Raw genomic sequence first — 27,086 nt, 5'->3', positions numbered from 1 at the left:
TACATATATTCGGATTAGCATTTCGTAAGCTGCATAAATAAAAGGTTAGCATCGGATATGCTGATGTGCTAACGAAAAACATTCTAATTGCCATTTGAAATTAAACTCAAGGCGGTCGAGTCACCACTTGACCCTGAATCGATCTACAATGCGCGAATGCGATCTTATAGTTCTACTACATGCACACCAAACAAGTTACGCCGCTGTTTGGTTGACCGCGCTTGAGCACAGTGACCTAAGAACTTGACTTCCTTTGATCGTAACGGCAGTTTTCAGGGGAATTAAGCGTCTGAAACCAAACTTATGTGAGGTTCTCCCTTTACCCTGTGTTTACCTCGTCCCTACACTTTTAAAAAATCATTGGTTTTTATTTTACATGAGTTCCAGCGACCGACCGGGTTATCACAAAGGTCATTCTGGCTGAATAACGGGACTTAACACCCATCTATCATCCTCCTAGATATGAGGGATTGGACTCTCTGTTTAACATTTCTGCCCTGACGTTTCTCATCTGCGAGGACGTGTAGGAATGATGAGACCTTCACTTGGATCTGAATCTGCCGAAGGGCCTGCGCGCGGCCGTGACGGCCCCCTGATCGTGACCCTTGGGGAGCGCCCCAGTACCGACCTCAGGAGGTGCGCCGCTCCCATAGCCACGAGGAAGCCATTACTTTGAGCGTCGTGAGGACCGCGGCCATGTGCGAGCACTGGGACGATGATATACACGCTCGTTACCACTGAGTGCAGTCTTCACGTGTGATAAACTTCATACGGTGTGAAAACTGTTCGTTTGATGTGGTATCCTCTGAGAAAGTTTGAACTTCTGATGCTCATTTCTCATTAGACGTTTTTTGTTGTAATAGCTTGGTTTCCTCGGGAGTTCCTTTCGTAATAGACCCTGGGGTGCTTATCTAATGACCTGTATCTAAAGTGAATCGGTCCACAAGAACCTCAGCGCATGAAACGCCCGGGTACAGCAGGACGATTCGAGTTGCATCATCCCCGGAGATAAAAGGACTGCCTGCCTTCCGAGGTCGATTTCTAGCCGGCGGCATGAAACATGCCTACTACATTCTGAAACGTGCCTGAGACGCAGGGTTTGGGGTCGGATGGTGGTCATAACTGGCAGCTTCGTCGACGGAGAGTTATGTAGGTATGACCTTTGCTCGCCATATTTTACGGATGACCGTGCATGTCCGACTGAAGGCTGAAGGCTATCTCGCATGAGCAGGCGATTAACAACGACTCAAAACGATGTCAGATTAAGAAACTTGTCATTTTGATTTATGTATATGACTTAACATTTTGTTGAAACGAATTTTTCTCTTTTTTTTTTTGTTCAAAACAGATTGGCGGTCAACGTAATGCCGCGTAAACAATGCATGTAATCGCCTTTCTTGAAATGCAATATTCTGGAGTTCCCTATCCGTATGAGCTATCCCTTTGGCTCCGATACTTTTCTTTCAGCCCCAGTGTTCCCACCAGTTGATGGCTCTCGGGTGATCTAACTGGCCCTGTGACCGACTGGCTACTGCCGCATTGTGATTCAGTACCGCGTGAGGGAATCTGGACTGGCCGTGGTGCGTTGCTGGCCTCGGCAGGGGTACTGCTGCGTGTGATACAGTGTGAGAAGCAATAAGGGTATGTCGGAGGCATGTGGAGCTGAAAACATGGCATGCATGGTTCAAACACACATCTCTATAGACACTTGCAGACTGACATTGCATTATTATTGAAATAACACATATTAATGAAAGCAAATATGAAATGAACTTGATTATTCTAAGGCTGACAAAACACTTTTTTAATGACATGTGGTAAGTTATGCTATGTTTGTACGGTTTGAAAAAAATGTATGAACTCGAAAAGCCAAAGGTCAAGTAATAACAATATATTATGCATGAATCGGCTGAGGTGAGACAATTCATTCGACAGGCAGCGCACATTGCTTGAGTCAAAAAAAATATAGCGCGCCCGTGAGAGCACATAGAGTTGATGCACAGCACAATATCCATCTGTCTCTCACGCACATACACACATAGACAGACATACACAAAGACAACACGCACTGAGCACATGAGTGCCCTCATCAGGCTTTGTCCGACAACACGCGGGACTGGACAAGGCATACTGGATCCTTGGGCCCGCTCTCCCCCTGCCCTAGGCTAAAACTGAGCTTCACTTTCTTCACCCGACGCATGATTCCCGAGAATGAACATAAACTGCCGGACCCGTCCGGCGCGATCGGAGACCATTCCGTGGTGTCTATCCCGCCGTTCCGCTGTGTGTCGCGGCAGCTGGGACTTGGCTCGGGTCGTGGCCCCGGGAGGCGCAGAGGGACTGCGGCAGTCGGAGCTGTGGACGGGGGCAGTCGTCAGTCAGTTCAGTCGTCAGTCACCGGGGCACCGTGTCATCACCTGTAAGCCTGTGGTCGCGGACCGGGTCGCTCGACCTGTAAACGAAGGGGTTAGTTTTGGAAGCGAGGCGTATCGACGCTGGTCGAGTTAGTGCGGAGGTCGGAAGCTCAAATTGGAGTCCAGTTAGTTGCCGGTCTGTTAGTTTAGCGAGGTCGGCAGCGGCGACGGCGGACGATGAGCCTTGATCCTTTGGTAGGCCGTTGATTGCCGTGGCGTATGCCAAGTCACGCAGCCGGGTCGGGCGTAGTCAGACAAGTCTATGTCGATCTGCCGAGTCAGTCGTTTGCGTGTCTGCATAACGGCTCGGCGTGGCCGGTCATGTCTTTTTGTGGGGCGTCTGAGCGGCTGACCCAGTACCGCAGTGGTTGGCGTGTCGACTATCGCAGCCCCGGAGTATTATCGCGCTCGGACGCTGGCGGGACGGTCACGCGTCGGGTGTGGCTCGCTCACTCCTCTCCTCAGCCTCCGTCCTCGGGACCAGCCCTTCCTGCCGGTAGGGGTGGACTAGCCATCCCGTCTCTCCCAACCACGCGGCGTGAGACACGCCGGACGGCCACACGGTTCGGTTTCTGGGTGGTACGACCGCACGGTCGCCGGCCAGCGCACAGCGCCGGCTGGGAACTCGGGCGTCAGTGTCGCCTCTGAGCCGTCTCCGCGCCGCCCGCTCCCAGCTTGAGCAACAGCCACTCTGCAATCGGTTGAGCAACGCGCGCGCGCACGCCACGCGGGCGCCTCGGTTCCACTCGGTCAGCGTGTGTCTCTCTCCCACGGCCACGCGCTGGGCGCCGCGGCGCTCACTGGCTCAGTAGACGCACATACCGCGCGCGGCGGTCCGTAACAAGACTGGCGGCTGTGGGGCCGCCGGGCGTCCATGTGACTATCTCCGCCGACCTTCCGACACGCTGGTCGAGACCGCGTACGACACGGACACCTTGACGTCCGAGTCTGAGTGTCCACTGCCCTCCTCCTCCTGCGCGGCGGCCGGCGCCGCGGAGGACGTCGCCTCCGGCAGCGACTGGGCGAGGATGACGAACGTGCCGTCCAGCAGGTTCTGGAAGTCCTCCTCAGTCACCACCTTCTCCGTCGACGTCGAAGGACTGGCGTACACCGTCTCCTCGAAGTCGAAGCTGAAGTCGTCGGGCGGTGCCGGTGTCGGCGCTGGTGTTGAGGACGGTGACGGGCTCGGTGACGGTGCTGGTGACGGCGTCACTGCGGCGATGACCACCTGCTCCGTCACCGGCGCGGCTGTGGGCGCCGGTGTCGGAGCAGGCGTCGGCGCCGGCGTCTCCGGCTCCGGCCTGAAGACGGGAGCGGCCGGCGTGGCGGTGGGCGCTGCCGGCTGCAGGGGCGCGGCCGCGATCACCAGCACACCGTCCTTCTCCACGTAGACCGGCACCGGGTCGGGCCGGAACACGGGCGCTGGTGCCGGCGTGCTGGTGCTGACCGGCACCGCCTGCACCACAGGCACGCCGTTCACCAGCTGCACCGGAGACGACGCCGGCTGGCCCGGCTCGGAGACGCTCACTGACACACTGGTGCTGACGTGCGGCTGCTGCTCGTAATCCTCATCGTCCTCCTCCTCCGAGCTGTCGTTCTTTTTCCTCCTGCGCGGGTCGCCGCGTCGCGGAGCGCTGAGCCTCGGGGTACCTCTCCGCCGGGCCTGCGCGCGGGATTTGAGCAGCGCCAGAAGCCGGTCAGGTTTCTTGGTGGTGGTGGTCGTGGTTGTGGTCGTGGTAGTTGTCTCCTGGGCGGCTACAGGTCCGAGCGGCGGCGTCTGACCCGGCTGGAGGAGCAGCTGGCCGAGCGCGGCGGCTGCCTGCTGCGCTGCCGGCGCCGGCAGACCCTCCAGTGCGGCCGTGGCCACAACCGGCTGTGGCTGCGCGGTCGGCGTGATGGTCGCCGCCGTCGCGGGCGTCGGCTCGTCGTGGTAGTTGAGGTCCGTGACAATCTCGGCCGACGGCGCTCCGGTCCCGCCGTACAGCGTCGTCGTCTGTCCGTTCGCCTCGACCACAGTGGGTGTGACGACGACGGCGAGCGTCTGCAGCTGTGTGGCCGTCAGCGTGTGCGTGGCGGTCGCCATGATCTCCGTGGTGGTGGACTGGCCGTTGTAGACGAGCGGCACGGCCGAGCGCTGGCTGCTGAGGACGGTCGTGACCAGTGTCACCGTGCTGACGTGAAGGCGCGTGCTCGGCTCGCGGATGATGGTGCGCGCGGGCGCCGGCGTCGGCTCCAGCTCCGGCTGTGGCGCGTACACCTGCCGGCGAAGCGATGGTGAGAACTGCAGCGAGTTGTCAAGCTTCTCATCGCCGATGGCAAACGGAAGGTGCGCGGTGGCGGCCGGCTGTGGCCGGTATAGCGCCTGCGCCTGTACCTGCGGGCTGTAGAGCGTCCTGCTGGCCTGGAGGCCGCCGAAGCCGGAGCCACCGGTCGGCGGGAAGCCCTGCTGGTAGAGCTGATCCCGCGAGGGGTAGCCGCCGAAGCCATTGCCGCCGGCGCCGCCGAAGCCGCCGCCGCCGCCGGCGAAGCCCTGGCCGAAGCCCTGGCTGAAGCCGGCGGCCGGCTGCGGCTGCGGCGCCACGCCGCCGCCACGGATAGACGTGAGCAGCGTCAGCAGCTGGGCCGGGTTGTTCTGCGCCACGCTCTGCAGCATGGCCAGCAGCGCGTTCTGACCGGCCGTGGTGCTGATGAGCGTGGGGATCGGGTCGGTGCCCCGCGACCGCTTCAGCTTGAGCAGCGCGGCCGCCATCTGGTCGGCCTGGCTGTGCTTGTCGTGGTTGTTCTGCGCCTGGATCAGGTAGTAGTAGAGCATGTAGTTGAAGAGAGACATGTCGGCACAGCCGCCACCTGCCGGCACACAAACAATAATAGGTGTCAGCGCGCATGTTAGTAATTTTTGTTAATGCACAGGAAGGGGCAATTGATTTAAACTAAAATGCAACTTAGACGAGGAAGCTTCATACACACGGAAGATGCCACTTGAACTCGAGACCAGTTTGTTAGTGAGATAAATGTCTGGATGTTATAATGCCGCAATCATCACTATCTGTCAACGGCTGCGTTAGGAAGCGATAGAAAGGTGGGTCCAGCGTGTTTCGAAACCTATTCCTGTATGCGGAGACCCGTAAGTCTGGTTTCAGAGAGTTGTTCTGCAGGATGGACTGCACGAGAGAGCAGTTAGTCAGACTGGTCTAGCCGGAGGTGATACATAAATTCCTTTCCTTTAGAATTCGTCCTTCGATCGGCTCCTCGGCTGCCTCGATGGGAATTTCGTGCCGACAGGTGTTTCTCATTTCTGCACGGGCTCTAACCAGGAACCGTGTGACCCAAAGAATTTCCATCCTCGCTATTAGCGCGATCCAGACCGCAATAACTTCTGAAAAACCCTATCGATCAATGTGTCCCCGACCGCCGAGTTCAAGGGTAACGGGAGAGGGATCTGACAGCTGGCTGGCTCTGGCATCGCTTCTGAGCGGCTCGACGTCTTTCCGCCGGAGCCCTGTTCCATAAAGGGATCTCTCTCATAGCTACTGGCGCTTTTGATTTTCTTGCAAACTTAAACCGAGACCCTTTTGGTTTCCATGGAAACTTGAAACAAATTGAGACGCCCACAATGCAGTTTGTCGGTGTTTCCATGGAGACCGAAGGCGCTAGTAGCGTGATGTGAAACAGATCCCGGTTGACGGTGTCTCTGTGCCGATTGACTTGGTCTCGCCCACCGTGTGTCTGCGGGGTGCACCTCCACCACCACCTCCCCGACCGGCTGAGAGCAGGGTCGGCCACCGCGCCACCCGGCGCACCAGGCGGCCTTGTGGACCGGCCGGCCGGCCCCGATCCGGTCTCCGCGGCCCGCGGGAGAGGCGAGTCTCGTGGCCACGAGCCGCCAACGAGATGGGGCCCGCACAGTGGTGGTACAGGCTGCTTAGCCCCTCGCGGCAACCTCTGAGTTTACAAGCGATCCTACTTTACCTTTTGCTCTTATCCTTCATCGTCCCCTTGATGAGAATCTATGTGCTTACCGCTTATAATCCACGTTTGTTTTTAGGCTAAGACTTTTCACCACCGTCAATTTACCATTCCTCCTCCATCCATTAGCATGCCAATGACTATTGTTTCCATGTGTACGCATTGCACAATGCCCACATACCATCGGGCACGGTGTGTATTGTTCGTTGCCCGTTACCATGCCATCAGAGCGATCGTGCACGGCACGGTTCATGTCACACGCCCATCATAACGGACCAATTCCGATCCGTGGCGACCGCGACCCCGGGACAGCCTTGGCACCCGCCCCGGTGCACCGGGTCACCTGTGTGATGTATGGATCGCAGTGGACCCGACCGAAGGGTCACGGTCGTCACGAGCCGTCACGCTGCACTGACCCGACCCGTCACGACGCGCAGGACATTACGTGACAAGGCAGGGTCGACTCGTGCTCGATGACGGAAAGTATGGGCGGTATTATGGCCCGACGTGGTTCATTCAGCTTGGCCGTGAATGGCTGTTGATGTATCAATTCGTTGCATTATTCCTCGTCGCGGCCTGAGCTGTGCTCCGACCTGTGTGATACTCTGCTAACCAGAACTGCAGTCTCGGGTGATGCTCTGCTGTGAGGTACTGCAGTCTCTCGTTAGTTTCCCATGTTGGCGTTGAAGTCTCCGGGGGCGTCAATCTCCGATGTTCACGTAATTGTGCTGTTCTGTGAAAAGCCTATCAAGGCTTTTAACCGGAAACGGATAGCGGCAGCCCTCAGTTGAGCACGAAGATGCTAGAAAATGGGAGATGTAGTATGCAATAGCTTTTCTAGCGTCTCATCTTGGGGGATCGAGCATGATGGAGACGTGATCAATGCTTGCGAAATAAAATATCCTTTTGAGGAACATCATGATCGAGTTTCGGTTGCTTGAAAGTTACGATCTTCTCATTTGCTTATGCTCTATAGTAAAACTGGAAGGTTATGCTTGTTTTCTTGATCAGTCGAATGTTTTGTTTTTGTTTTTCCAAGCTCGTCGATTTCAGATGAGACACGATAACCGATAGGTTTCTCAGGCCAATAGATGTTTCAAGCTGGACTTGCACATAACTACGGAAATGTTTCTCTTCTAGCAACAAATACCTGAAAGCATTCTTGTTTCGAGGCACAAACATTATAATTAAAATAAAATGTCAAACTTTTTTTGGTTGTTTATGCGATTTCTCTGATCTGCATTCACCCTCTGGCAACGTATTACTACTCCCTGGTCCCACAAATAGCCATGTAATTGCCTCCCTCTCTCTAATTCACTTGGCAAGCGCCCGCGGCAGGAGCTAGCTAAATGCGATCACCAAGGCAAATTGGCGATAATTTGACGCGGCTTAACCGGCCATCGGCTAATGATGTGGCGTCTGTAAAAAGCCGATCGCGCCTCAGGGCACATGGTAGGATCGTTTGTATGCGGTCAGCTCCCTGGGAATTTCGCAGAACAAATCATGCTAATCGTACGCTACATATTGGATGGATGAATATGACGCGCAATGAAGCGGTGCGCCTGTAGATAATTGTGGCGCGTGTGCTGGATGTTTTTGAAGGTTATGAGAGTTATATGCAGCGAAGCGTGGCATCATTTGTCACTCGTCGCTTTGATAATGAACGCCCTTGGGTATGACCTTGCGGTCGATGTGCTCTGACGGCTAATTCAGCCGCGTGCCATCAAGTAACGTGACGAAGCGTTTCACAAAATTTGACCGTCCAACTCCTAAGTAGTATAGTGCGTAGGCAGGGGCATGATATCGGCCCATTAGAGAGGGTGGTTATATTCGGTCGGTATAATGGACCCACCTTGTCTTACTTTTTATCGGTAATCTACTTTTTAAAGCTTGAACATGACTGTGCCGAAGTGAATAATATTTTACAAATAATTGCCGCTGGGTCTGGTGGGCGCGGATGGGTGTCACAGGTCAGCGGGGGGAGGTCAGCGGTGGGGTCGGTGGGGCCGGGGGAGGTCACACCGGGCCCCGACTGCGGACTGGTTCGCCTCGCTCCAGCAGACACCCAAGGACCAACTCATCACGCTCGCCGCCGCCGGTCGTGGACTATGGCTTTTTCGACAGGACCCCTGCGCTTCAAAGGACATTGTGAAACGGGAGTCGGGCAAATGATAATGGCTCCACTCATATGTGACTGTTAGCCGAGTTTACAAGGTTGCCGTACGCTGGTTTCGAAACGCAAGAGTTAATCAGAGATGATTGCTTGTGCTCCGTGCTCCTTTTTCACTTGTAAGGACGGTGTGGTGCACGACTGGCTGTTTTTCAGATGCTTGTTGCTTTTTAAGTTTGGATAGATTTAAAGCAGAGCTTTGGCGAACCGGAGCGATTGCGTATAACCCTGGATTGAGGTTGCGCTCGCTGCGGTGACGGTGGCTCTGCGTCTAGCAGGGGATTCCCTCAGTCTAAGTCGGCAAGCTGACTGGAATTTGATCATCCCGTCCGATCTAACCAACCGTGTTTGGCAATCACCGATGATGCTCCCAGGTCGTCTATTGAATGAATGCTGATTGCAAATATGCATGCTCATTTAGATGTTTATACGATCGGAGTGGATAAAACATCAAAAATATGTCCCGGCGCCGATTTGATGATCTCTCGTACCGCTATCAGCCTGCACTTCTATCTGCGTAAGTTCATCAGCACCATCCCAGGCTAGTCATGTGGCAGTTATATCACTGTTCAAACGTCCACACCCTTGCAAACGGATACACGACAAGATAATCTTTGAAGACTACTTAAACTGTTCGCACTGGCATTCGTTCACCGCCTAAAAAGCAGACCGTGAACTTCATCCCATCCATCGTTCTCCCAGCCCATCTCTTTTGCGCGTTTCGCCACGGGACATCCGTTTCACATTCTTACACTGCTGGGTATTGCCCAAGCCTCCAGGGTCACGGCTAACTGTCGCGGCCAGTCGCGGCTGGCGCGGGTGGGGACGGGAGCTGAGCTCCCTGCAGACGTCATGAACTGCCCCAGCCGGTTGGTGTCGCCAGATGCTCGCCTGCTGTGGGCCAGGGTGGCTCGTGCCGTGCCGTCTCAGACGCCACCGGTGCCTGTCGTCACCTGGTGTGGGCTATGGCTGCACTAACCGGGCTGGGTCAAGTGATGGCCCATGATGACTGCAAAGCCTTCATTACGCTTTGGATTATGCGGCTGATGTGACATTGGGAGGACTCTAAATTGACAGTCTTGTGAACGGAAACGGTTACAATGTGATCGTTTGCTTATGGTTGTGCTTAGAGACAGCCAAGTTGCGTTCACTATATTCAGCTATTAATCCCGCTCCCGCTGCTTCTGCATTCAACCCAGACCGTTCCGAAGGCGCTGGTCCCATCTGCTTTGCCGGTACGACAGATGGGAGCTCTTTGATTCAGACCCGGCGGTCAGCCGGCACCTATCATTCACTTCTTCATTCACATTCACATTTACATTCAGACTGGAGATCGTTCAGTGTCTTACACTAGATAGTAGATACTGAGCTCTCCAGACGCACTGCAGTCTGCACCGAGCGGACCTATCTGACAGGCCTCTGCTGACTGCTGCACCATCCGTGACAGCCAGACGGCTCGTCGGACCGCCGTCGGCCTTGACTGGCCAGTCGGTATCAGACCGACCCTCTGCAGACCCTCTCGGGCCGCTGATGGGGCTGAAAGAGAGGTGCGCCCGCACTGAGCCGGTCGTATAACGCCGACCCGGCCCAGCCCGGTGATCCGAGCGGCTCGGGATGACCGGTGCCGACCTGGGTGACCCCGCGGTTCAAAGACTCTGCTGACCTCCCGAGTGACCTAGGGTTGGTGATGTGACTCAACTGGTCACCTGTCGACGATGAACGGAGGACGGAGGACGGGGATGTGACGACAGACGATGGTTTGATGCTTTCGCCTCGCTAAGCAAAGGAGTATGTGACAAATGAAGATAGGAAGGTAGCCGTCTGAACTGTCGGGCAGTCCTCGCTACCCGCAGACCAGCGTCGGGCCGCGGGCGGATGTGGGAATCTGCTAGAACCGGCACTGGCGATGGATTATATGGTGGCCTTAACCCATTACTTTGAGCTGCAAACTTCGACGCGAGCAGGGATTTTGGCTTTGGAAGTTAATATTTTTATGCAAGATTTTGTCACGTAACACAGTATTCATTTATACAGATTATAGGCCTGCTGTCATTGTCAGATTGGATCATCGGGTCAATACTAAATACATATTGCATATGCGATGCACCAATGTTTAACGATGATCGGCTGAAGAGTTCAAACACTGACAATTTCGATCAACTATCGGCATGCATATTGGTTATTGGGTTTAACGGGGCAGAGTTAGTTGATAACGCCGTACCGTGAAATGTTTGTTTGCTTATTTGTTCTTCTTCCTTTGTTTCTCTTGTTATTCCCGGTTGTCTGTTCATGTTTTATTTAGCTACTTGCTATTGGTCTGTAGACTTGGCGATTTATCTTGGCTAATAACCAGCATTGTCGATGTTCTCTTGAATGGCTATCGGTGATCTCGCGAATGGGAGAAAATCTGACAAATGCCACAGGCCTGTCTCATCACGGAAGAAAATATCAGATAAGCGATGTTCGGCTGTCCAAGTCCGTTTGCCTTTCGGAAGGTCACCCGGTATCCCCAGGTTCTCAGAAATTCCTTGTGTGAGGATCGCGTTTGGACCGTCCAAGCTATCATGCTGGAATTGTGACGTCAGTAATGACGTCAGCGCCTCGAAATGTGATCCATCACGGCTCTGGTTTATAGCTGACCGAGGTCAGGTCTCGTGAGCTAACCTCGTGACCTGACCTCGTGGCCTGACCCCGTGATTTGATCGACGTTCCGTGAGCAAGTCGGACGCCTCAAGGGAACTGAGACACTGAGCTTGCCAATAGCACAGTGAAATGGCAGTGTGATAACTGCAATAAAGTACGGACTAGCCAAGCCGGTGTCCCTTGAGAACGGCTCGGCAAGCCGACAAGCACCAGCTGTAGTAAGACCAATGCTGTTCAGACAGGCAACGGCTCGCCAGTGCTTGCCACACAATTCAGTCAGTCGGGCAGCCTTGAGGAGTGCTTGCCGTCATGGTGATGCGGAGCCTGATGCGGAGTCCAATGGACCAGATGCTGTCCTGCCGCAGTCACAAAGCGACAGGACTTCACGAATGACTCACGGGTCGGCCAGCTGTTCTAGCCGGCATAAAGACAACAGGGCCTCACGAATGAGTCACGGATTGGCCAGCCATTCCAGCCGCCGTGAAGACGGCTGGGCCTCACGAACGGCTCACGGACTATAAAAGTCACCGGTCAGCTGTGTTGGTCGGTCAGCTGAGCTGTCGGGTGATGCAACCCTGCGATGTCTCGGGGATGAGGGTCAAGGTGCCGGGCTCCGGACGAGTCTCCGGTGCTCTGCTCAGCAGGTCTGGTCTCGGCGGGGCGGGCAAGTCGAATCGCTCCGATCGCCGCCAGCTATTCCAATGAGCTCGGGTGCTCGCTGTTTCCCAACTTCGCATTCTCATGCATCCTAATCACAAACGGGTTTGGGCTGTAGGCTAATCAAGAATGGACGTTACTTGAAGATGCCGTGTGCTGAGAGCTATGGTCTGCTCTGGTCCTACTTGCCAAAAATATTATAAATCTTTTTCGGAAGTTTCTCTATCACAGGCCTTTGTGAATTTGATGCTAGAGTTTTGGCCAAGTCATGCGTAGATTGCGTTCCTTTTAGCACATTTTGGTACTTCAAATAGAATGCCAACGCTTTCCGTTCTGTCAAGCTTTCAAGATACGAGCACTTACCATATGTATTTGGATTGCTTTAAACGGCAGCCGCTATTTAAATCCCGGGCGGATCGACTGTGCAATGTGTTTTACCAGCAGGGATGAGGCCCATTACAGGCAGGCGCTCGCCTCACACCTGTTACGGTGCGGGGACGAGGCTAGCCGGCTCTAATCCCAAGGCTGTCGCTGTCATTAGTGGAGATCCCGACTGGCGAGACGGACGGATGCTGTTCTCGGGCCCACAGAGCCGCTTTTTGCTGCGATGCGGAGCTACCAGCCGCCGCCGCGCGGAGCTACCCCACCTGCACCTTAGCTGAGAGGTGCGGCTCCGCGGCTGAGATACCGGCCTTCTCAACGCCAAATGACTGTGGTGTGTAGCCACCAGCCATTGAGGACGTCCAGTGACTGCCCAGCAGCCGTCCGGTCGCCCGGCTGGTCCCCGCCTGAAACAGGGTCGGCTACAGCTGCTGACCAGGGGCCAGTCGCAGCTCGCAGCTCGCATCCGTCCACAGTCCATCCACAGCCAGTCCACAGCCCGGTCCACAGCCGGTCTGCAGCTGCTCAGCTGTCTGTCAGGGCCGGGAGATGCGACGCACTGAGAGAGATCAGCGACGACGATCGGTCGGGTGGAGACGATCAAAACATGCCGACACCGGACGGCTGCATCTTCGGTGTCCAGTCCGGTGTCCGGTGCAAGCGGGATGACTGTGGCCAAGGTCTGCAGCCCTGCAGTGGTGTTTGTGACAACAAACGGAGCCCGCCGAGCGTCGTAGATCTGCCACTGACCCAGTGGGAGAGATGAACGGGAGTTGGGAGTGGTATGTTGGGATTGGAGACCTGCCCCCTGTCTCTGGCTAGCCTGGGGGGTGTAAATGGATCACCTGTTGTCCTCATCGTTCTCTCTCGGATGCTCTTATGTCCTCTCCTCTGTTTATCCCTCTTTTCTTTTCTCTCTCTCTCTCTCTCTCTCTCTCTCTCTCTCTCTCTCTTTCTTTCTCGCTCTAGCTCTCTCCTCTCCTCTCTTCGCCCCGTCGTTCACACCACCTTCCGCGCACCCCGTGAATGACTCCGGCCGGTTTGACACATCCCGCTATGTTCCGCATACGCGCGCCCGCCGAGAGATTCATGGCACGCGGCTGGTGACGTGCCTGCACGCCCACCACGGCGCCCAGGGTCGTCTGGGAATGCACGTGCGCGCACAGAGCAACACGCCAGGTTGATGATATTGGCCAGGGTCTGTAACTTGAGTGGCGTGGCGTCGAGATGGTGTGTCGTGTGCCTGGGTTCAGTTCATATAGAAAAGCCAGTCGGCAAGCAAGTATCACTTTTCTTAAGTGCCACTTTTCAAAAGGACACTTTTGGTAACATTGGTGCCGGTGTGTAAGGGTGGCTATATGAACCCGTCTGTCGAGTTCCCCTTTCCGATAAGTGTCCCTTAGCAGTAAATGGGGCTCTATACGAACTGGGCCCTGGTCCCGTTGGTTGGATTCCGGTCCCATGGGTGTTGGCTGGTACTGCTGGGAGGCAGAGGGTGTGGTCCAGGCGTGGTCCTCGCGCCAGACGCCAGAGGGTGGGTTCGCTAGAGGCTGGCCTTGGCGGTCGTACTCTCGTAAAATATCAATAACAACAGCGGGACCATGGGAGGCTGTCCCGGCCGATCTCTCACGGACTGTTGGATACAGCCGCAGCTGCGTGAACCGTGTAACGTTTCCACCGCAGACCCGTTAGCATGGCACTGGCTGTGAACTCGCGGCAAAGTTCGGCAGGTGTGAGGTTATTTTAGTCGGCAGTTGAACCACCGAACCTCTCCCGACGCTTTGTGATTAGCGTGCCCTCAGAATGACGCGCTTCTGCTGATCTTTACCGAGCTGAGCGGATCTCCCCGAACTGAGATATCTGGGGCGGCCCGACCTGACCGCAGCGCACGCTACCGACCTGCCGGTGTCAGTCGGCCCCCACGTGGGGTCATGTGTGACTGAGCTGGTGGGGCTGACCCGACCAAGGTGCTGCTCTGACCCCGGGCCAGGGTCAGTCAGTCGGTGCAGCGGCCGTGCTACTGTGCGTGTGTTGTATGGTTGCGCCGACGAACAACGCTGACTGCACGCGACCTAGGCCGTCGTGTCTTGGAAACTTTTTTTTAACGCAATTTATGAAATCAATTCAAGGCGTGTCCGTCTCATAGTTTTAATCTTATCCATTAGCTACGCATTAAAAATGACTAGTGTCCTTGTAATCCTTAGCCCTTTTGTTCCGAATCAACATGAAAATATTTTATTGTGGCCTTCTTGGATAGAGATCCCTTAAAATTTACCTGCAGCAATGCTCCGTGCACGAATATACGAGTGCTGAACAGAGTGGCTGTGCGATGCGTGGGCGCACTTTTCCATGACGTGGGTAGTCTGACACCCGTACTGACTGCTGCCGGATGACGGCTGACCCTGGCACGTAAGAACGGGCTCAGCCGCGGCCCAGATTAAAGTCGGGGTAAACCACCAGCTGAGACGAACAATCTGGACGAACGGAAAGCTGGAGCTGAGGCTGGTGATGATAGACATATGCAGACAGAACAGATGGAATGTCACAGTCGTATTGGTGCTGGCAAAAATACTTGAATTAAAAAGAAGCTTGTTTCTTTTTTCAATTAATCCGGTTTCGAGTATTTACAATGTTCTCTCGGTTTATCATAATTTTGTATGCAATTACGTGGGCGTCTTATTCTGCCATAATGCTGTCTATTCCGAGCTCGATCGTTGCCTTATGGAATCGTTCCTTACCTGTGTCATTATAGTCATGCGCAACATGACGAACACATGTGAATTCATCTATGTGAAGTGCATTCATGCACAAATCAGGTTATAACTACGGTGGCCCACCCATGGTAAACAGTCGTTAGAGGTTATTTCGTCACCCATGAACGGACACGTGACTCGTGCCGGACAACCAACCATCCGTAGAAACAGTGGTATGGAATCGATGAATGGAATTGGTTACCCAACAAAGGTGGCACTCAGTAGCGAATGCATGCAAGTTTCATGACCATTGGAATCTGATGGGTCAGCTTATCCCATTCTGATCTCATTTAGGCAGTACAAAATTCATTTGCTAACATGGATAGGAAAGTAGGAACGCTTTTGACCATTGCAAATATAACTTGTTCAATGTTCATTTCCCCTGGGTAATACATTCCACAAGTGTCGTCTTAGGTGAGTCCGAGGGCAGACATTAGGCTGGATATAGTCGCCGATATTAAAACCACTGTCATCCTTCCTGTAATCCAGCCGACAGTCGGTGACCCGTGTTACTCGGTATGACACTGGCAGTGGCTCTGAGCCGCATTGTTTGCTCTCTGTCTCGCCCGCCGGTCTGGCTGCGCCGTTCAGCTTTTTACCGGCTCGCTGCTCGAGTGATACATTCGTTGGTCAATCGGGGTCCGTAAAGGAGTCGTCGGTTTACGGCCCATTAGGCGTCCGCTGGTATTACTTCATCTGGACACGTTACCACACAGGCACGGGTCGCTTTGGCCCGGCCGCCGCCCTCCAGCCGCCAACTGACCTGATACGGGTCGGTCGGTCGGCCAGCGCCGTCCGTGGCATTGGAGTTAAGGAGCTTGGTATTAGGGTACTATCAAGTTTGCAACGTGTCGCAAGACGCTGAGACACTAGATCCCAAGGCAGCGTGATTATGGTGCATGCGATGGCTGAAATTCGTACAACGCTTGCGTCGGTTGCCGACTAGGGAGATTATTGCGGAATTTGTTAGTGTGTAGAGTTCTTTTCAAAGCATCATAGGTCGTCTGATTTATCTCCTGGGTATCCAAAGGAAACTGCCGCCCTGCATACTAATTGGCAATTATAATTAATCAATAATCTCTGTTTATGTTTTTATTCTCTGGAGATGGGTGCGTTTCATTTAAGCTTTGATTGACTTGCGCGCGTGATTACGTTCTTTATGGTTGTTTGCGTCACATCGCTTGCGCAATGTGCATTTACAAGGATTATTATCATGGGAAGGACATAGCTGCGTGCTTGCGCTGCTGCAGTCATTTGGCTAAATTTGGCCTCATTGAGTGACGCAACGAAACCTGAAGTCAAAGCTCATCGTGAGACGACAGATGCAAAAAAAAAACTGAACTTATTGAATGGAATCTTTTTGAATTGCTGTCCGATTGTTAATGAACAACTGCTTTCATTGTAAATAGGATCATAGCTGTGAGAAGGATGTTAAAGTGGACAATTGGGTTATACACTTCTGCAGTCTCCAATATTTCAGGATAGTGACTTGGAGACTGGAGTAACTTGGGAGAAGTTGAAGCTGGAGACCCACCTGAGCCAAGCACAGCCTGTCGCTTATGCCTCCTGTTAGTCCGATCGTCGCCATCACCGTGCGCCGCGCGGTCACCGGCCACATATCCGTTCGTGGAGAGCCACGACACGGTCACGGCCGCCAGCACGGCCAGCAGCCGCATCACGAAACGTCACGGGTGTCACGGAGACGTCGCACAGAGTGTCACGGACCGCCTGCTCGCGGCAGCGGCGGCGGCGCGTCACAAGGTGTCGGGGCGCGCGCGCCGCGGCCGGGGACTCGCCGTCTCGAGGCTCGAACAGCGTGTGAGGGCAGCGCTCACATCCTCCGCGGCAGCCCGCGCGCGCACTCAAGGGCAGCACCTGGGGCGGCGCGGCCGCTGGCCCCGGCTCGGCCGCCGAACCCGCCGGCCACACAGAACAGCAGCGGCGACAGCGGCGGCTCCGACCCGGGCCGCACAGAGCTGGGAGAGGCGGCGGGGAGCGCGGAGCAGCGCACGTTCGCGACACGCGGCGGCCGGGGCGACACTGCACGTGGCTGACGGGAGGGAGTCGAAGCACCGACTGGATTAACTCCTCTGCAGCGCGGCGCGCCGGCCGCCTCAGCCACAGCGCTGCCCAGCTGGATGAAAGTGAAAACGTCGGAAGGTCGCGGGTGAAAGGCCGTCGTCAGTCGACGAGCACTGGCCGCACGCGCCGCACACCGACGCTCCGTCGATGTCGGCGGCGATGGAGGGCGCGTTGCGAGCGGGGGCGCAGGTGTTGCTGAACTGATTCGGGTCCGTCCGGTCCCCGAAGGTCCACCTTCGGCGATCCGACTACGATTGTTTCCAGAAACCTGTTGGTGTTGGCTGCTGCCAAATTCCAGTTTTTGATGTGTTTTTGTTTTCTTCCTAGTTGTGCGGTTGCTGCAGATCGAAGTTGTGATTTTAAAATGCTCCTCAACGTTTTCTTTGTCGTTCAAAATCTTTAGATGCTTTGTCGAGCATTAGTTTCTATACTTCTTTTCTATTTAATATATTCTATGCTCGCTCGCGCTAATTTAAATATATGAAGTAAGCATGAACATTGGACATCTGTATCATATTGGCAAGGATTTAGTTACTGATTGTTGTCTATGAAACCACAATCAGAAACATCAATTCTATTTACTTATTATCATAAATCCCTTTTAATTTAGTTTTCTGGCTCATCGATTCACTGATTTCCAATCCTGCATACACATAGGCCCGCATCATTCATCTCTACCATCCCCGTTCCTGGCCGTTCTCAAGATCACCTTTTATTACCACCTCCTCCGCCACCCGCTGCGACCACCGGGACCGGCGGCCTCCGCAGTCGAGCAGCGTTAAACAGATGAGCGGACGCGCTGCGGCTCCCCGCAGGAGGTGCGACTGCGTTTACATATGCTGTGAAAGGCCGTCAACACCCGGGTTTATCTTCGCCTCCAGCTCTGTGCTGCGAGCCACCGCTTCGTCAAACCCGGGTGGACGACGAGGGTCGGTTGGGAACAAAGGACAGGACGGTGATGATGGGGATGGTGGGTGGGCAAACACTCCGCGCACCCCTCGTGCACCGCGGCTCGGCTCACACTGCGCGTGTTGTCGGCCGACCACGGCGGGCCGCCGCGGTTCTGTTTGTTCTTCTCCACCCTTCTCGTTATCGCCCCCCTCCCCCTCCCCCTTCCCTGGACCCCACTGGCTCGGTGTCGCGTCGTGTCACCTCGGCCCGCTAATCACGATTCAACGTCCCGTTAATGCTTGATTAGCGTGTCCTCCGATCAACTCCTCTCCCTGTTTGGCTGTGAAAGGCCGTCAACACCCGGGTTTATCTTCGCCTCCAGCTCTGTGCGAGCCACCGCCAAACACCCCAAAGGAACCAAGGGTATGTGTATTCATACTAGATTATGCGCGCGTGTCCCGTTCACAGGGTTCACAGGCGGTACCTGTCAGCACGTGGGTTCCACGGCTCGGGTCCTGTGGGTACTCCGCCACACATGATGGGGGCCGGACCGGACACTGGCCCGCCTGTGGCCGCAGCCGCCGGAAACCGCGTCAAGTCGTGCCGACTGAGCGCGTCGGCCGCGCCGTTCTCTTTCGTTGCCACGTACTCGACGGATACAGCGAACTCATGGAACGCCGTCCAGAACAGGGGCTGACGCAGCAGCGCCATAATCAGTGGCGACCCCGACCATCCCCTCCCCCAGACCCCCACCACCCCCATGTTATCGGACCGGATCAGCACGCGGTGCCCGCCGGGGACCACAGTTGCCAGGTCATCCTGTGCACATGGCATGTACGGATCAGGTCACACCCGTCGGCCGTGGCCATGACACGACGGGGACCACAGTTGCCAGGTCCTCCTGTGCACACGGCATATACGGATCAGGTCACACCCGTCGGCCGTGGCCATGGCACGACGGGGACCACAGATGCTGGCCTCTCTAGGCGCACGGTGTCGTGGTCAACTAGATACCCACCCCTCTCCGTCACGCCCACTTCTATAGCGCCCGTCGAACGGTCCCACCCCCCCCCCCATCCCGTCTCCTCGTGGCCGTTCTACCTAGATTCTTCCCTCCCCCCCGCAGCCTATCGCTGCGCCCACCTGTCATCCTGCGTCCGTCTCCTGTCGCTCCGTTGATGTTGTCCTGTTATTCCGTACACCAAACCGCGCACTTATATCGCGTTCGTCGCGCGCGCCGCGCGAGAAACACTCCGCGCACCCCTCGTGCACCGCGGCTCGGCTCACACTGCGCGTGTTGTCGGCCGACCACGGCGGGCCGCCGCGGTTCTGTTTGTTCTTCTCCACCCTTCTCGTTATCGCCCCCCTCCCCCTCCCCCTTCCCTGGACCCCACTGGCTCGGTGTCGCGTCGTGTCACCTCGGCCCGCTAATCACGATTCAACGTCCCGTTAATGCTTGAGTATGCGGCCGGTCAGGGCTGCGGCGACGGCGACGACGGGTGCGACGCCTCTTTGGCGGCCTGCTTTCATTCAGTCTCTGGAGCACTTGATGTCATGCAGGATGACTAGATTTGGCTCCAGGGTTGAGAGGTCCTGTTGAAGGTGTCTCAAAGGATTGGTGGCCTCAATGGCCCGGAGGCTGTCGGGTGTTTCAAAGGCACGCGTTCAGAATATAATTGAGTCGGAAAAGGAACGAGCTTGGCGCCTTACAGAAGGTTATGGCGGTATTTCATCACCTCTTGTCAGATGTGCAAGTCGATGGCTGCTGAAGGGCTGAAGTACGCAAGGTTGACTGTAGCGCGTCGCCACATTGAATTTCACAAATCAGCCTGGTGGTTTTGCATTATTCAGGCAGTTGTGCGGGGAGTGTCTGACTACTAACGGAATTTTCATCGAATATCTGTTGGTGGGCTGACCATGAAGCCGTTTGTCGAGGTGTGTGTGAGGAATTTGGGTGTGCTCTATCGATTCAAAGTTTAGTAGTTGGCTCACCTTTTCCATCGATCGTTATGGTCGATGTTCCCGACGTGTTTCATTAATTTCAATTAGCAGCTGTCCCTCCAACACCTGGGTTTCCATGGCAAGTATCCTCCCGTCGCATAAATCTTCACTCTGGTGAATGTGAGCTTATTGGAGCTACATGGGAATCGCTTGGAGCGTGGATAACATAACATTTAGCTACATGATTTTTTTCAGAGCGTGACTGGAAACCGTTTGTCACTGTTTAAAATTCTCTGCTAACACTGGCTTCTAAAAAAACCTGGGTCTTTGACCTGCCTCGGTGCTAACGCCATTCGAAATGGAAGCTAATCTCTGAAACCTTTTCAAGATGTTTGGAATTAATGAGCGACTTCTTTGGGCTGAATCCCTATGCGGAGCTCCATGGCTGTTTGTTGGATGCTGCTTTTTCAGTAACATTTCCGCAGTTTGATACCGTTTCTCAGATAATTTGCCTTTCAATTTCTCGAATTTCGATGGAAACAGTCCCCCACAAAAGGGAAATCCAGATTAAACTCGTTCTATCACTTTGTGAACAATACGAAAGCAGTAACTCAACAACACTAAATTTCGCTTCGTATCTGTAGTATAGAGACGACGCGTTCAACTTCGGTAATCTTACTGTTATCCGAATAAGATCGTGTTAAACATTATGTAATACACTTGTTTATGATGCGTTTACTTAATGTTTCTGGCCGTCAAATCATTGCAGGTCTCGGATCAAGTAGCTCATTCAGACATTTGTGAATCGGACTTGTTCCTTTACATCACGGGAGCTCCTCACTTAGCCACGGGTTCCTTTGCTGACCAGGCGTCTGGGCTGTCAACGGTCCATCATTTTGGTGTGTCTTATTGTGCACTGTGCATGTCATTCCCCCAGAACTAATCCTTCGTGTACAATTGTACATCCCTGTTTCGCCTGTACAATATCCAGTGCAGACTTGGGTGGGCAGCTTTCCCCGATTACCGCAGCCGTTCTTCTAGTTCTCCATTGCACATTATGCTGGACGGTGCCCATTTGCAGTTCTTCCGACCCTGTTCTGATAGCCAACTCGTTACTTTCTACACCAAGTTGCACTCTTGCCGTGTCCCTGACACATGGAGTGGCCGGCCGGTCGCTGGCCACGGCTGGGTCATGTTTGGCCAGTGGGCTGGCCAGTGCTGTTCGTTTCGTGCCCTGAATCCCGGGTCCGTGCCCTGAATGTGTGCACCGTGACGTGCTGACTGATGTTGACCTGCTCCGTGTTTAGCGACAGTGACCGGCGGGACAGCCGCGGTGACCTGCCGTGATAAGTGGGCCTAAATTGATTACCGTGCGAAAGACGTGACGCTTGTCAGCATTCTTGGCGTGACTTTCACGATAAAACTAGTCAACAAACGCAGTAGTTCGGAAAATTGTTGGTTTGCGTGAAAAATTGTTGGTCTGTGACCACTCATGCCCGAATGAGCATTCACAGGTCTGTGTATTTTCAGCTGAAGGCTGCTGTTTACCAAATCCCATTTCTCGACGTGTTTGCTTTTTTATGTGGATAGATGTGTCTGTCTTCTACTTTTTCGGATCGCCTTTTGCTACTTGAGCCGGGAGCCCGATGGCCAATACTCCGGAATGTCGGCCGAATTCAAACGTGCTAAACGGAAACATGTTTGCATATATTTTATTGTTAAACAAATTGGTAATTCAGCACAGTTGTCCTTGCCCAGAATTGACACGTGATCCTCTCAAACTGCTTTGAGGCCGGCTGGTCAGATTAACGTCACATGTTTAATGCTACATAATTGAACAACTGGCGCGAACATGATAATGCTGATCTTGAAAGCGAATCTGCTGGAGCGTCTCAAAGCCGGCATACTGTAGGGTTTTACCAGAACTTGTCCAGAGGTCTTCGACCCGGTAATTTGGGAACTCCGTGACATTGAGCTACTCCATCTCGTCTACAACATCTGTCCTCTCTTAGGAGTTTAGGACTTGTCAAGCTGCTTTTCCGCGGTGACCGACCACGTGTGCCACCCATTCAGTGTTCAAAGAGCTCTTTGCTGGCTTAGCCGAGCTTCAAGCTGGACCATTTGAATACAGCTTAGCGGAGGTGTGATGCCTAAACGGAATTACTGAGGGATATCTGCAGCTGACGATACTGTTCAAATAACTGACCATGTCGGAACCGTATTCTGTAGTGATGTCCATGGCCCTGCAAGGACACTCTTGTCAGATGCAAAGGAAGGAGCGGCACCGCCGCGCAGCCAGGGTGCAGTCGGTGAGCCAATGTCTCGCACGCACCTCGCACCTGTCTGGCACGGATGACGACAGACATTCCTGCTGTCCACTGAGGTGGATGATGACACCCTTCCTATCAGCTGCGCCTCGTCATCGCGCGGTGGTGACGCGACGGGACGGCCCGGCGAGGGAAGGTCGGCGCCCTGACCCTATGGGATTCTTCTTAGAGACAGATGCCACCGGCGTGAACGGGCTGACTCAGCGGATCTTCTCTGAGGTGAAGGTCGTCTTGGTCAATACTGGTGAATAACGTCATGGTATGTAGGTGTCGTCTGCCGTCGCAAGCCATCTGCTCTGCCTGCCTTCATATGGGTTGTCCTTGCGGCATTTTTATCGACATTGTTGTGAGGTTTTCTATAGGTGGTTTCGGCTCCTTTGCGTTGAATGCTTAGCCATGACCGACATCGCGTTTTTTTTTTTTTGCAGACGCTTATACGCTTGCGTATTTAATATTCATATGCGAAAGAGAGCTACTCCTGTATTGCAGTTGCTGAAGGCCCTTCAGGCTCCGAGTTTTATCAATTTTACATACCATTACGTATGGAGCTATGAGCTGCCTTCATCTTTTGCGCTGCAAAAAAAAAAAAAAACTGGCAAACATTGTAGGGATCGGTGTATAACTCCAAATGAGGTGTGTTCTCTTACGCTAATTTTCGAAACTTGGAAGATTGTAATTACTAGCTCAACCTGTACAGTGAACACTCATAAATAATCCTGTTTTGTGTTTATTAGAAAGGAACTTGTTTGGGGCTTACTGTCCGCATCCTGCACGAAGAAAATCTCAACTTTGCTTGGTGCGTTGCGAAACTTCTTGCCGATTGGTGATAGTTGAGGGTAAACATCTTCCGCATCACGCTGTTGCACTAAGCGTCAAATGTTACTACATGTTGGATATTATTACGCCTATGATATCAGCATATCCATCCTCGGGACCAACACCCTCTGAGACACCCACACCGACTTATACCACCGTACCCGGAAGGCCGGCCACGCCAGCGGGCCCTCGTGTGACCTGCGGCGGTGGGATGCGCGCCTGAGGCCGCCCGGCTGACCCCCAGGTCACCGGAGCACGGCTGTCGGTCGAGCACGCCGTACTTTCACGCTCGACAGGCTGGATTCTGGGCGGGATGGGTGTCGGGGGAGTGAGTCTTGATGGGGGAGGTGTGGGTGAACCGCTTTTACTCTCATATCATCCCCACCGATGCCAACGCCTCGGCAACCACTGCAGCTGCTGCTGCTGCTGCGGCCGTTAGGGTTACAGGGATGTTCAGTTTGTGCGTTGATCAGCATAAGACACGCCTTCTCAAGGTTCCGTCTGCGTGGTTGGGTTTCAGCATTGTGCGGTTGTCATACTTGACAGGAGAAGCAGCGCTGCGCTGAGGCCATTTGGATGCGCATCGCTGATCACACCATGGTACCCCATCCTGCGCACAGCCGCCGAAAATGGGCCACCCGGTGAATGTCAAGGCTGGCGGTGCTGGATGGTGGGACGGACGGCTGTCGCAATGTGCCGTGCCCGCTGACGGCGCCGGGGGCGGTGAGGCGGGACGGGAGGGTCACAGGCGAGCGGTGCGTCCTTCCAAGCCTGACAGAGTCGCCGCCGGCGCCGGTCAGTGTCCCGGGAGTGTCGTGTTATCAATCAGCGACTATCAGTCCGTCCGGGCTGTCGTTAGTGTTCGTGACGGCATGGCATGGCACGGCGCTGGGCGGCCTCTCGAGGGGGTGTGTCCCCCGTGCTAGTTCCCCGAGGACGGGTGTCCTCCCGGGTACAGACTAGGATCGAGGAGAGGACACCGACTGACCTGGCGAGGCCGGGACGGGTGAGGGTGCTCGGTGTCGTCATTCGACTGAGGGTGCAGGGACGTCTGTACTGGGGGTCGAACAGTGAGGACATGAGGGTCAGCGCATGCTGCGCATTATCCTGCCCATATCCTTGAGGACGCTCTTGGGTGTGTTTGAAGTGCGACCTGTGCTTTCTTTATGTCACAAGACGATGATTGAAATTTGCAGTTTAGGCTTCTAAGGTAGTTCAGTGTGTGATTTGTTTGTGGGGGACGAATTTAGCCGCATTCCATGATTGTGCTAAATGCGTCCTAAAACATTGCTTTTATGCTAAAGAAACCCTAGCGTGAACATTACGCGAGTATTTTACATCGAAGTTATGTGAAGAGGTGCGACTGAGCTGACCACTTCTATAGACTTAGACACTGAACACTGTGAACAGTAGTCTGTGCCGCATCCTTTTTGTAATTTACTGTTGGCACCAGACACCATTATTTACCACTGTTTTTGTCCAATATTCCCATGACACTATCGTGTGAATCTCAGAGTCTGACGTCTTTGTTCGCGGAATCACCCGGGCAGGACGGTCGGAGCTCGTCCCAACCAATCAGCAGCCGACCTTGATCACACCGCGGTCCTGTGTTGTACAAAACACAGCCTATACCATACCCCATTGGGCTGTGTATTAGCACTAGCGCAGCCCAGACGCACAGGGACGACCTTGCGGTATTGTTTTAGGCGGCTGGTTACCAAGCAGTCGATAATTTGAGGGCGTTAGTGCCTCCGAAGTTTAGACATTGTGAGTGTCAGTGTGCTGAGGTGCCGATAGTAGTAATGACTGCATGGCCTTACACATTATACACAAAGGTTTGATGCATCGTATCGCCCTTGTAGCTATTCGTCCGACAACAAAGGGTCTGTTTTTGTTCGAGATGCCGCGCTCGCGGAGCTCCATAAAGCTTTGTTTTGGCTTGTTAGCTGTTGGTGTTAGAGTTGTATAAGTTCACTTATTGTGGGAATAAACCAGTATAACGCCTTTGGGGCGACTAACGGAGCGAGCGAGAGGGTGAGCCTTGCACGTGCGAAATTTCGAGGGGGTACCTCCAGTTGACTTGTGCACGGCACCCTACTAACCGGTCTCTAGCGATGTGCCGAATTTGAGCACAATCGGCCCAGCCGTTCTCGAGATCTGGAAGCGGCACCCTGCACGTGCGCACGTGCAAAATGGGTCCCAACTGACTTTTGCACGGCACCCTACTAACCGGTCCCTAACCATGTACCAAATTTGAGCGCCATCGGTCCAGCCGTTCTCGAGATCTGGAATCGACCCCTGCACGTGCGCACGTGCAGCAGCACCCCAACTCTGGCACATGGGTATGCATTGCCTAGTGGGTGCCTACCTACATGCCAACTTTCAGCGCAATCGGCCAAGTAGTTACGGAGATATTGCAACAATTAAAAAAGTGACACCTCTTCGTTTTGCACGTGGCACGTGCATAAGGGATCACCCACATGCATCGGGAATAGTCCAATACTTGGTAGAAGGAATGAAGCTACCCTACAAAAATTACCGCGTGTAAATCGGTCAAGTGGTTGCTGAGATATAAGCCTCGCAAAAGCGTGACCACGGCCGGCCGGCCGGCCGGCCGGCCGGCCGCTCATACTCAGAAATTTCCGTTAATCTAAGGAAAGAGTACGCTCGCTTCGCTCGCTCCGTAATCAACTGACTAAACTTGTTAGGTGAGCTACAGACATGGAAATTATTACGCCTTTACTGTTTCTTTTGCCATCAAATGTGAACTCATTGTCTCGAGTACGTTTGGTATAAGCCATAGCCCCACTGAGTGCTGATGAACAGACGTGATACGGCCTCCGGAAGCATGCCGTCGTATTTGCCATCATTGTATAGAGTCAATGGGAGTGTCTGCACACATCAACGGTAAACATCGTCCGGCTGACCGTATTGGATATCGATAAGCCACTCACGAGCAGCGTGTATCTTGCCTGTGGGACTAGCTCCGCCCCCTGTCAAAGCGTCCTGCTCCGTCTAAAGGGGGGGGGGGAGGACCGCTTACCGGACACGGGAATGAGGAGTTAATACGAATGAGTGGTGAAGCCAGCACTGCTGGTATCAGTCGTCAGTGCAGATGTCCGTCCCTATCACCGCCGCCCTACCCAGTCTGGCCGGATGCCAGCCCGTGCCTCCCGACCTGTCGGGTCGGCCGGCGCGGTGAGTGGGTGGGTTCGGCCGGTGTGGCGGCTCTTTGGCACGACTTTCACATTGTAGGTGGATGTGCCGGCCCCGTGGTGTAACGGTTAGCACTCAGGACTCTGAATCCTGCGATCCGAGTTCAAATCTCGGCGGGACCTTGCCTTTTGACCTCGTGTCAAGGTCAAATGGGTTGGTAGCAGGGATGCGGAGCCGGAGCCGCCGGAGCCGGCATATTTTGCCCGGAGCCGGAGTCGGAGCTGTGAAACAATATAGCCCGGAGCCGGAGCCGGAGTCGGAGCCGCCAAAAAGGGGGGCGACTCCGGCTCCTTTTCTTAAGAGGAAACAATTATTTACCTAGTTCGGTTTGACAGTTCAAGGCGTAAAACAATGTGGTATTCAAAATAGCCTTGTTATACAAATACAGAAGCAACGTGTACCAATCCCATCGCCTTTTTTCTTCCACCCGTATTTAATTGATCGCATGGGGGATGTACTGAGTAGAAGCCGGAGCCGGAGCCGCCGGAGCCGGAGCCGCCGGAGCCGGATCATTTTACTCGGAGCCGGAGCCGGAGCCGGAGCCGCCATGACATTTCACCCGGAGCCGGAGCCGGAGCCGGAGCCGATTTTTTTCTCCGGAGCCGGAGCCGGAGCCGGAGCCGTCTGAAATTTCCACGGCTCCGCATCCCTGGTTGGTAGTTTTGGACTTAGCTACCCTACTATCTTTGGAAATGAGATGAAGTCTTGAATTATTGCATAACGCTGTAACTTAGCTGATCATTACACAGAAGACGATTTTGCTTAAACCAGCATCTTTTCCTGAATATTAAATGCGATTTGATTGTCCGAGAACCGCATGAAGTGATGT

General features: G+C 54.3%; 2 protein-coding genes and 1 non-coding gene across 5 annotated transcripts in view; 2 read left to right on the top strand and 1 right to left on the bottom strand.

Moving 5' to 3' along the window:
• Positions 1 to 27,086, top strand: part of LOC122392801 (pneumococcal serine-rich repeat protein-like) — a 101,790-nt gene that overhangs the window by 56,777 nt on the left and 17,927 nt on the right. The gene's annotated exons all lie outside the window — the stretch shown is intronic.
• Positions 1,877 to 17,106, bottom strand: LOC122392802 (calphotin-like). 2 transcript variants are annotated; one of them, XM_043388077.1, is made up of 3 exons: positions 16,519 to 17,106; positions 4,789 to 5,261; positions 1,877 to 4,671 (listed from the first exon to the last, which is right to left on the bottom strand). In XM_043388077.1, exons 1-3 carry the CDS (start codon positions 16,658 to 16,660, stop codon positions 3,295 to 3,297), a joined length of 1,992 nt encoding a protein of 663 aa, XP_043244012.1. In that variant the 5' UTR covers positions 16,661 to 17,106; the 3' UTR covers positions 1,877 to 3,294. The 2 variants fall into 2 exon arrangements, with proteins under 2 accessions (XP_043244012.1, XP_043244011.1); XM_043388076.1 differs by having other exon boundaries at positions 1,877 to 5,261; positions 16,519 to 17,104.
• Positions 26,308 to 26,379, top strand: Trnaq-cug. Its single transcript has one exon. It is a non-coding gene; the product is annotated as a tRNA-Gln (tRNA).

The sequence above is a fragment of the Amphibalanus amphitrite genome, unplaced genomic scaffold (assembly GCF_019059575.1).
Source record: "Amphibalanus amphitrite isolate SeventyFive unplaced genomic scaffold, NRLGWU_Aamphi_draft 000502F_arrow, whole genome shotgun sequence".
Lineage (NCBI taxonomy): Eukaryota > Metazoa > Arthropoda > Thecostraca > Balanomorpha > Balanidae > Amphibalanus > Amphibalanus amphitrite.
The sequence above is the reverse complement of the archived record's forward strand: the minus strand, read 5'-3'. Positions and strand labels throughout refer to the sequence as shown.